The 11338-nt window shown below is 46.5% G+C and overlaps 1 protein-coding gene across 1 annotated transcript in view; it reads right to left on the bottom strand.

Annotated features, from left to right (window-relative positions):
• Nucleotides 1-678: 678 nt before the first annotated feature.
• The window catches only part of LOC138353172 (uncharacterized transmembrane protein DDB_G0289901-like), an 18335-nt gene continuing 7675 nt past the window's right edge, over nt 679-11338 (bottom strand). The window contains exon 4 of the mRNA XM_069306041.1: nt 679-1084. Within this exon, the coding sequence (XP_069162142.1) occupies nt 679-1084 (406 nt within the window). The remainder of the gene's footprint in view (nt 1085-11338) is intronic.

The raw sequence follows: 11338 nt of genomic DNA, 5'->3' as shown, positions 1-11338 counted from the left end.
CTCTGATTACAAGTTACACACAACTGGGGCGAGCCCCTGAGACCCTCCCACCCCCCAGAGAGACCCCACTCACCCCCACCGTGACCTAAGGGGGGGAGATAAACCCCCATACCACCCCACCCACGCCCACAGGAGCACCCAGGCCTCCCACGCCCACCATAACCTCAATAACCCATCGTCAATAAAGAAGTGTTTGCTCATGGCCGAGGTAATAGGATCGCTGGCATCAATAAAATACTTTCATATTAATACGAGGTAAAGGCTATTAATAACAGCTTTGCAATACCACCAATTACATCAATATTACTGATTTGAACATTTCTACTATGTAACTATATCCACTGTAATTTATATACGTTTCAGTGGAGATTGTGATGGGAATGTATTTTGACTTGAGGTGTATACTGTGATGAGTCTGTGGGTCCTGTGATGAGTCTGTGGGGTCCTGTGATGAGTCTGTGGGGTCCTGTGATGAGTCTGTGGGTCCTGTGATGAGTCTGTGGGTCCTGTGATGAGTCTGTGGGATCTGTGATGAGTCTGTGGGCCCCTGTGATGAGTCTGTGGGATCTGTGATGAGTCTGTGGGCCCTGTGATGAGTCTGTGGGCCCTGTGATGAGTTTGTGGGCCCTGTGATGAGTCTGTGGGATCTGTAATGAGTCTGTGAGTCCTGTGATGAGTCTATGGGTCCTGTGATGAGTCTGTGGGCCCTGTGATGAGTCTGTGGGTCCTGTGATGAGTCTGTGGGCCCTGTGATGAGTCTGTGGGGTCCTGTGATGAGTCTGTGGGGTCCTGTGATGAGTCTGTGGGGTCCTGTGATGAGTCTGTGGGGTCCTGTGATGAGTCTGTGGGGTCCTGTGATGAGTCTGTGGGTCCTGTGATGAGTCTGTGGGGTCCTGTGATGAGTCTGCGTCCTGTGATGAGTCTGTGGGCCCTGTGATGAGTCTGTGGGCCCCTGTGATGAGTCTGTGGGCCCTGTGATGAGTCTGTGGGCCCTGTGATGAGTCTGTGGGTCCTGTGATGAGTCTGTGCGTCCTGTGATGAGTCTGTGGGGCCCTGTGATGAGTCTGTGGGTCCTGTGATGAGTCTGTGCACCAATATACTCATTACGCCTCTGGCATACCAGGCACCATAGAGTGCATTATATCAACCATGCCCCAGACTGGAGCTTCATCCGGTAGTTCCATACCAATCCCCCCCCTGCCCAATCCGGTAGTTCTATACCAATCCCCTCCTGCCCCATCCGGTAGTTCTATACCAATCCCCTCCTGCCCAATCCGGTAGTTCCATACCACCCCCCCTGCCCAATCCGGTAGTTCTATACCAATCCCCTCCTGCCCCATCCGGTAGTTCCATACCACCCCCTGCCCCATCCGGTAGTTCCATACCACCCCCTGCCCCATCCGGTAGTTCCATACCACCCCCTGCCCCATCCGGTAGTTCCATACCAATCCCCCCCCTGGCCTTTTGTACCTTTATTTATCCGCCCTCTCTTCGCCATATGCTTTACTCTGTCCCCAATCAAACTGCATTCGTCACGTCTCAAACACCCCCTCCACCATACCCCCAACAGCCCCTGCCCCTCCACCATACCCCCAACAGCCCCCGCCCCTCCACCATACCCCCAACAGCCCCCGCCCCTCCACCATACCCCCAACAACCCCCTTCTCTCCACCATACCCCCTTATCTCCATCATTCACAGTCGTACTTTCCCCCCTCTCCCCACCTTCCCCCTCCCTTCTCATTCCAGCATACCTCCCATCCCCCCACCCAGCGCTCCCTCTGGGTCACCTACCCCCCCATAACAACCCTTTACTCCTCAACTGTGTTCAATGACATCATTTCTTGCTAACAAAACTTGTTAAGAGAAAAGATATTTAAGTGGTTGAATAGTGTGCTGGACTGGGATTCCAGGACTGTTTCCAAACTCTTCAGTTCAAGCGGACTGGAAGCTTAACTCTTGATAAATGAATTCCAGCTCTTGAAAGTAGTGTTGAGAGCGCTCTCACCCTGCCTCTGTACAAAAGAATTCCAGACCTTCGAAAAGAACAAGGAGGGTTTTAGTGACGATCAAAGCCATTTTTTTAACGTTTTCCTCAGTTTCTAGTCATTTGCTGGAAAGCTGGGAAAAGATTTCCTCCAGAGAAGACAATTAAAGCAAAAATTTCCAAATAGAGAGTTACTTGGCCGGTCCAAAGACCTCATTAAGATCAGGAACCATGAAAACTGCCGCAGTCTGATTATCTTGGGGGGGGGGGAGGATCACCCCTACCCCTCGTCCCTACCATAGTCTGACTATTCAGGGAGGGGAAGAGGGGCCAAACATGCTAGTATAACCATCCACGGAGGGCCACACACACACACTACCTGAGGGGTCTCGACCTTTGACCTCTGTTGACCAGATTAGCAGATTTTCGCGCCATGACCTAAAGGGAAGATGTCGTGGGTGGTGTGTGAGCGACGCCTGACCCCGGGAGGTGTGGCCCCACTCACCAACACCACCTGTATTGGCCACATACAGGTGCTGTATCTCAGTATAGTATATACAGTATACACACTGGTTGTATACTCACAGTTATCTTGACATCATTTCGGGGCTTAGCGTCCCCGCGGCCCGGTCCTCGACCAGGCCTCCTTTTCGTTACACACACCCAGGAAGTAGCCCGTAGCAGCTGTCAAACTCCCAGGTACCTATTTACTGCTATGAGAACAGCTGCATCAAGGTGAAAGGAACTCTGCCCATTTGTTTCCGCTTCCACCTGGGATCGAACCCGGAATCACAAGACTACGAATCCAGAGCGCTGTCCACTCAGCTGTCAGGTCCACTACGTAGTATATATAGTGGTATAGTATATATACAGTACATACAAGCCCGCAATATACACTGTGTGTATACAGTGTGTGGCTGCAGGACCCTGCCTCTACCCACCGGTCTTCCACCTATTTTCCTCTATCACATCTACTATAGATATATATATCTCTGGTATACACAAACCCCCAGGACGTAGCCCATATCACCTGTATAGCACCCGGGCATAAGGTAAACCCCCCCCCCCCTCCACATACCACTCCCTCTCCCACACATCACTCCATCTTACTCACACTCTCCCCCTTCCTCCATTCCCCGGAGCCTCTTTCTGGTATGCTAATTCCTCTCCGCGAGATCCTGCTTCGACAAGCCTGTGTACCATAACTCCTGCACTCCATCTTACACAAGTTAGGTTAAATGCCTTACTCTGGGCCCTTCGTCAGCCCCTACAGTAGTCGGGGTCCCTCCTCTTCCTACTGCTCTTGTGTCTTTATATAGTACATATATGTCCTCTGCTACGCTTACCAATATTTGCATTTGGTTTGTAACTATTATTGTTTCAGGACTATAAAAATAGCCCAAAAAGTGGCTTATTGGGCCTCCACTATCGACCACAGTTACAAAACGTATAATCAAAACAGAAGGACTGGTTGACTATCTATCACGTTGGCTAACAAATAACCAGGGGCCAGATTCACGAAGCAGTTACGCAAGTACTTACGACAGTGTACATCTTTCCTCAATCTTTGACGGCTTTGGTTACATTTATTAAACAGTTTACAAGCATGAAAACTTCCCTATCAATTGTTGTTATTGTTATAAACAGCCTCCTGGTGCTTCGGAGCTCATTAACTGTTTAATAATTGTAAACAAAGCCGCGAATCATTGAAAAAAGATGTACAGGTTCGTAACTGCTTGCGTAACTGCTTCGCGAATCTGGTCTCTGAGGTTTTCTATGCGCGGGTCCATCGCTTAGATATGGTTAAGAATGGGCAATTTAGCCCAAAACTTTTGTGATGTTGTGAATAGGGTGTTTGTGTGTGTTTTGCTAGAGTACACAGTATATATTCAACCCGTCCTCTTAAAAATAACATTGTTTTTGGCTCGTATGCGCACTATGGCCAAAAGTGGACGTAATTTAAAATGAAATCGACTCACAAAAGTGATGTACTATCTCGTTTTCTGTTTGAGTCCTCCGGCTTACTCGGAAAGGTTAGGAGAGGAAACTTTCAATTAACGTTTTTCATAACGTTTTGAAACTTTATGAGAATTTCCTGCCCACTTATCCTACCAGAGGACCCTTAACTTACTGTTGTTGAAAAAAAAATCCCAAATTTACTTTCAATTTTTTTTCATTTTCAAATTACATCCACTTTCGGCCATACGGCAAACGGCCAAAAGCGACGTTATTTTTAAGAGGACAAGTTGATAGTGCCACAAACCCTCTGAAGTTTGAAAGGGTCCATGAGCCCTTGGGATACACGGACCCCGCTTGACACCCTGGAAACACAAACCGTAACTGTCTCTATTTTCCGCTTGTTACAACTTGTGATAAAGTTGTTACATCTTGACTTAACGTGTTTATGACGTATTAGAACGTTGTTACAACTTGCTATATTGGTTGTTATAACTGGTTAAGAGGTGTTAAAACTTGTTCGAACGTTGTTGCAACGTCGTAGTTTCGCTGTGTGTTTGCTGGACAACCACTGCTCTAGAATGATATTTTTTGTTATGATTTGTGCTAGAATCATCACTCTAAACCCCTTTCGGACATATTCAATAACATATACATAATTATAAGCTGGGAAAAATCATGAATAATTTAACTATGTATATAACTAATTTGTGGTAACAGTAATTGTGACAATAGGAGTCGTAACAGTGGCAATTATAATAACTACAATGATAATTATTATTATAAAATAATAAACAATATCTATACAATTTAATGTCTGTTTTGTCTATCTATTCTCATCCAATTTTCTAATATGAATCATTCGGGGGTAGGGAAGTGTCATAGGCTAGTCGAGGTCGGCCCAAATGTCACTCTTTTAAAATATAGGCATCTATAGTGGCCTCCTTTACGATTTTCACGAAGTCTTGAAATAAAATCGCGTGTGTGTTTTCCGTAGAGTTTTGATACTTACACCCGCCACTTACCCGTGAATGTTCAAGGTGAATGTTCATAGAAAACGATGAACCTAAATTTATTCCGGTTGCATAAGTACATTTTCTGAGAAAAAGAATGTGGTAAATAAAGAGAAAGAGAGAGAGAGAGAGAGAGAGAGAGAGAGAGAGAGAGAGAGAGAGAGAGAGAGAGAGAGAGAGAGAGAGAGAGAGAGAGAGAGAGAGAGAGAGAGAGAGAGAGAGGAGAGAGGAGAGAGGAGAGAGGAGAGAGGAGAGAGAGAGAGAGAGAGAGAGACAGAGAGAGAGAGAGAGAGAGAGAGAGAGAGAGAGAGAGAGAGAGAGAGAGAGAGAGAGAGAGAGAGAGAGAGAGAGAGAGAGAGAGAGAGAGAGAGAGAGAGAGAGAGAGAGAGAGAGAGAGAGAGATATGCGGCCACCGCCGGATAACCCCATCTGGTAAAAATAATAATAATATAATTTCTTATGTTTTCATTCACATCCGCTGAAAACACAAACAAAGCTCCTTGAATCGCATAAAGCAACAGCGCTCCGCCGCCAGCTACAACCATCTCCACCTCCTATTATCCTGCTCACAATCTTCCCCAGAGCTAATCCCATTACTTCCTTACCATTTATCCTTCTTTCTCTACCTGGCGGCAAGACGTGGGCGCTGTGTAAGCGCCATCACATCTGCCTGCATGCGTCCGTGTGCGTGTATGTGCGTTTATGCGTGCGTGTGCGCTTATACGGGCAAACGTTCGTGTGCGCTCATGCGGGCAAACGTGCGTGTGCGCTTATGCCTGCAAACGTGCGTGTGAGCTTATGCGTGCATGCTTGTTTTAGTGTGTGTGTGTGTGCGCGCGTCTGCATGTGCGCATGTGTGCGCGCGCAGCATACCTTCCCGCCAACGACTGGCGGCGCCGCTCGCCTCATCATAACGATAACTCCGCCATCCGACACGACGCGAATTCAGACGGATAATCTAATCTCTTCCATCCTTTGTTTGCAGAATTTCTTTCTTTCTTACGTTCTGTCTCGCAAAAATGTTGAGCTTTCGCTCTTTTTTAACAAGATTTTGTTTTAACTCAAGGACGAAATCAGCTCACTCTCTGAGTACTCTTGAGATTAGCGATAAAACTCGCTGACTACGATAAATTATGCGGGTGAGATAAGAATATAAAAATATTATTGGAACGGTTGATGGCAGGGGAATGAGAGAAAGAGGGGAGAAGGGAAGGGAATGGAAGAAGATGAGGGGAGGAAGAGGTAGAGGGGGGAAGAGGAGGAGGTATAAAAACATAAGAGCCGTCGTCGTACTCCACTCTAGCCTGCTCAACTTTATGCATTAGTCCGGAGTGGAGCAAAACACGGCTGCAGGTTTGGCCTGAGTTACCCAACTAAAAAGCCATATCGTGTCTGCTGGGAAGGCGGTGATTAGGGCCCCGTCTTCCTCTACCCGTCACCCTCAACCCTGTCACCATCCCTTCCCCTCCTCACAGTCAACCCTGTCACCACCCCCTCCCCCCCTCACAGTCAACCCTGTCACCACCCCCCTCCCCTCCTCACAGTCAACCCTGTCACCACCCCCCTCCCCCCCCTCACAGTCAACCCTGTCACCACCCCCCTCCCCCCCTCACAGTCAACCCTGTCACCACCCCCCTCCCCCCCTCACAGTCAACCCTGTCACCCCCCCCCCCTCCCCCCCTCACAGTCAACCCCGTCGCCCCACATTACATGCTCTCAGAGTTACTAAAAATAAACAAAAATCGAAAGACACATAATATAATTTTCCTCTCTTTCTTCCTTATTTCTTGTGACATTTAATACAACAGCAACAACAGCGAAACAAACAATGACCAACAGCAACAATAACAACACAAAAACAATAACTTCAACAAACAACAACAATAACAACACAAAAACAATAACTTCAACAAACAACAACAATAACAACACAAAAACAATAACTTCAACAAACAACAACAATAACAACACAAAAACAATAACTTCAACAAACAACAACAATAACTTCAACAAACAACAACATTAACAACACAACAACAATAACTTCAACAAACAACAACAATAACTTCAACAAACAACAACATTAACAACACAACAACAATAACTTCAACAAACAACAACAATAACTTCAACAAACAACAACATTAACAACACAAAAACAATAACTTCAACAAACAACAACAATAACTTCAACAAACAACAACATTAACTACAACAGCAATAAGCATAACACAACAACAATATATAACAAAATAAGAAACATCACAACAACCCCTATAACAACAAAACAATAACAAAAACAACATAACACAACAATAACCTCACCATTAACAATAACAACAATGGGACTATTTTTGCACTTCCTGCCATGCCTCCTGATCTCACGCGGTGTTATTTCCAAGTGCACATTTACAACCATATACCCTTTAATATTGGCTTGCTCTCTAGAGGGAATACAGGGTGCAGGCGAGACAGATAAGAACATAAGAACATAAGAACAAAGGCAACTGCAGAAGGCCTATTGGCCCAAACGAGGCAGCTCCTATCTATAACCACCCAATCCCACTCATATACATGTCCAACCCGCGCTTGAAACAATCGAGGGACCCCACCTCCACCCCGTTACGCGGTAATTGGTTCCACAAATCAACAATCCTGTTACCGAACCAGTATTTACCCAAGTCTTTCCTAAATTTCCTAAAGATACGTGACAATTTACACTTTGAAAATATTAGAGGGACTGGTTGCAAATCCACACACGGAAATAACACCACATGGGACCAGGAGGCATGGCACAAAAAGGAGAGGGTTAGAGGGTCCCGTTGAAGGGGGCTCTCTAGCCCCCTTCAACAGGGGCTAGAGAGGGCACTCTCTAGCCCCCGTTGACTTAGAACTCTTACCAACATCTAGGGCCCAAGAGTTTTCAACATGCCCGCCATATATACGAGGCTTATTAACTCTCTCATAACCGATGTCCCTCTCACGTGTTCAAAAGAGAACTTGATACAACATTTCCAACAGACACCTGATCTACCAGGCTGTGATTCAAACGTCAGGCTGCGAGCAGCTGTGTTTAACAGCCTGGTTGTCCATACCATCAACCAGGAGGCCTGGTCAGAAACCGGGCCGCGGGGACGTTGATCCTCGGAACCAGCGCATGATAACTGGAAGGTAAAATAACATAACAACAACGCCACAACTGAAGCAACAACAACAACACCACAACTGAAGCAACAACAACAACACCACAACTGAAGCAACAACAACAACACCACAACTGAAGCAACAACAACAACACCACAACTGAAGCAACAACAACAACACCACAACTGAAGCAACAACAACAACACCACAACTGAAGCAACAACAACAACACCACAACTGAAGCAACAACAACAACATCACAACTGAAGCAACAACAACAACACCACAACTGAAGCAACAACAACAACACCACAACTGAAGCAACAACAACAACACCACAACTGAAGCAACAACAACAACACCACAACTGAAGCAACAACAACAACATCACAACTGAACCAACAACAACAACACCACAACTGAAGCAACAACAACAACGCCACAACTGAAGCAACAACTAAACAAAAAAACACAAAAATATCTCTCCACTTAAACGTAAACATACACAGTCACTTCTAAACAAATTCTGGCAACAGACTTTTATGTGTATTAAAAACAAACAGTCATAAAAGTCGACGACACACACACACACACACACACACACACACACACACACACACACACACACACACACACACACACACACACACACACACACACACACACACACATACACACACACACACACACACCTTCCCGGACGAGGCGGAAACAAATGGGCGGAGTTTCTTTCACCCTGATGCACCTATTCACCTAGCAGTAAACAGGTACCTGGGAGTTAGACAGCTGCTATGGGCTGCTTCCTGGGAATGGGTGTGTGTTTGTTAGAAATATATTTAGTATACATAATAGATGAAAAATTGATTGGTTAGAAAGGCGGGGGTCCAAGAGCTAATAGCTCGATTCTGCAGGCACAAATAGTAAATACACACACACACACACACACACACACACACACACACACACACACACACACACACACACACACACACACACACACACACACACACACACACACACACACACACACACACACACACACTCAACAATAACTTATGGGAAGCCTTCCACTAGAGTTCCTCAACACAGCCCCCCCTTCACCCACTCCCCCGCCGGATTCAACTCTTGGAATCAGCAAACAAAGCAGGCGATCTGACCAATTGCCAATGTTTCCACCGCCTCCCCCTGGGATGGGAGGGGGGGGGACATGAGGTGGGGGGGTGGGGAAGGAGGAGGAGGAGGTGGGTACTCTCTCTTGCTGCCTCGCGCTAGGGAAAATTCCCTTTGGGGGCATGGGAGGGGAGCGAAAATTTGTCTGGATGAATGAATATAAACGGGGAGGAACGAAGACAGTGAGCGATACAGATTGTGGCGGGGACTTTACGAGGGGGTGAAAGTGGTGGGGATAGTGGGCGCGAGTTTGTGGCAGGGGCAGTGGGTGGGTGGGGGAAATGGGCGCAGGAGTCTGCCTGACGTGGCAGGGCAGGAAATTGTGGCAGAGACTTTGGTTGTGGGGGATTGTGGTGACGGGGACGGTGGTAGGGTAGACGTACAGGATCTTGCACTGGAAGGATTTACTGGACTCACTGTCCCGGAGTCCTGCAACATCCGATCCTGTTATCAAGCAATACGAGAGGGAAGCTCACAGGTCGGGGAGTGGGGGAAGGGGGGTGCGGATTTATTTTTAACATTGATTTGCATCATTTACTTTTAACAATAAATTGCAACAAATTTTTCTTTAGAGGTTATGTTACAGCTGCGGGTCGTGTCCGTAGACTGTGCCCGCAGCTCTCTAGGTAATGCTTCAGCTACTGCCCAGGCTAACCATAGCCCGTGCTACTTGCCCCGCTCCTGTGCCAGGGAAGTCCACTACGGGCTCACCATAGCCCGTGCTACTTGGAACTTATGTTCCGAGTAGCTGAATCTAAAACAACAAGCTACTGGTTCATGCTTTAGCTCCTGGCTCCCATCTTGAGGACAGAACCAACACATTCCCTAACCCCTTCACCACCACTTAGCAGTCTTATCTCTCCCAGACAGCATCCATCACCTCTATATCCGTCCAGAGAGCCCTCACCGCCAGGCTATACAGACAGCTTCTACCCCCTCTCTCTATCTGCCCAAACAGTTCCCCACACCCTCTCTATCCTCCAAGACAGCCTCCACCTCCCTCTTGATCCACCCAGTGACGTCACTCTCTATCCGCCCCAATAGCCCTTACCTCTCCATCCGCAGCAGCAGGAAGTGTTCATCCTTCGCTTGAAACAATCCATCGATCCCTGACACAATGATAAAGAAACTGAGTGATAGTATGGGTTATGCTGCTGGTGTAATGGTGTGTGTTGGTCCTAGTTCTAGTCTGACTAATCTTAGTCCTAGTCTGGCTAGTCCTAGTCTGACTAGATAGACCTAGTCTGGCTAGTCCTAGTGTGAATGACCCTACCCGCGCTAAATGCTTTAAGAAATATTACCATTTATAGAGACCCTTCATGAATGTGATTTTCATGGAGTCAAGTGTGAAATATTTGGTGTTACCCCCATAGAGTTTTTAGTCCTTCATAACATTTTCTGGAAACTCTGCACAAAGTCTGTCAGTGTCAGGTTAAACAACTGGCTGACCTCCACACAAGCAGAACTAGCAGCATTACATTTAGCAACCAGCACATTAAAAAATATTGGAGGAGGAATAATATTCTGCGATTCAAAGTCTGCTCTTCAAGCAATCGAAAACTTCTCTTGGAAGATCGACAGCAAGAACCTAATACTCCCAATTATAAATGACCTAATTGATGCACAGAGTAAAGGGTCTCGAATTTCCTTTGTATGGATACCTTCACACATAAATATAACCCATCATAATGAGACAGACATTGCAGCCAAACTAGCGTGTAACAAGTTTGAAGTTGAATTAGATCTAGGTATCCCCATCTCTGCTGTCAAAACTGTATTGGTCCAAACATTCAGATCTGATAGGAAAGAACTTACTGACTCCCAACGACCTGAAAGTACTAGTATAAAAAGCTATGATTTGTTCAGATCTGAAACCTACATCTATGGACAGCACAAAACGTCCACTAGACTGTGCGACACAGTGGTTGCAAGGATCAGGTTGGGTTACCGTTACCTGTGGCAGGTGGCTGCAGGTGACGGGTCTCCCAATCCTGAGCACTCCAGTTGCAAACTCTGTGAGCAGGAACTACGGCATGATCTCCCGCACTACATCACTGAATGCCCAGTTA

Source organism: Procambarus clarkii, chromosome 56, assembly GCF_040958095.1.
Source record: "Procambarus clarkii isolate CNS0578487 chromosome 56, FALCON_Pclarkii_2.0, whole genome shotgun sequence".
Classification (NCBI taxonomy): Eukaryota; Metazoa; Arthropoda; class Malacostraca; order Decapoda; family Cambaridae; genus Procambarus; species Procambarus clarkii.
This window is presented reverse-complemented; position numbering and strand designations above follow the sequence as displayed.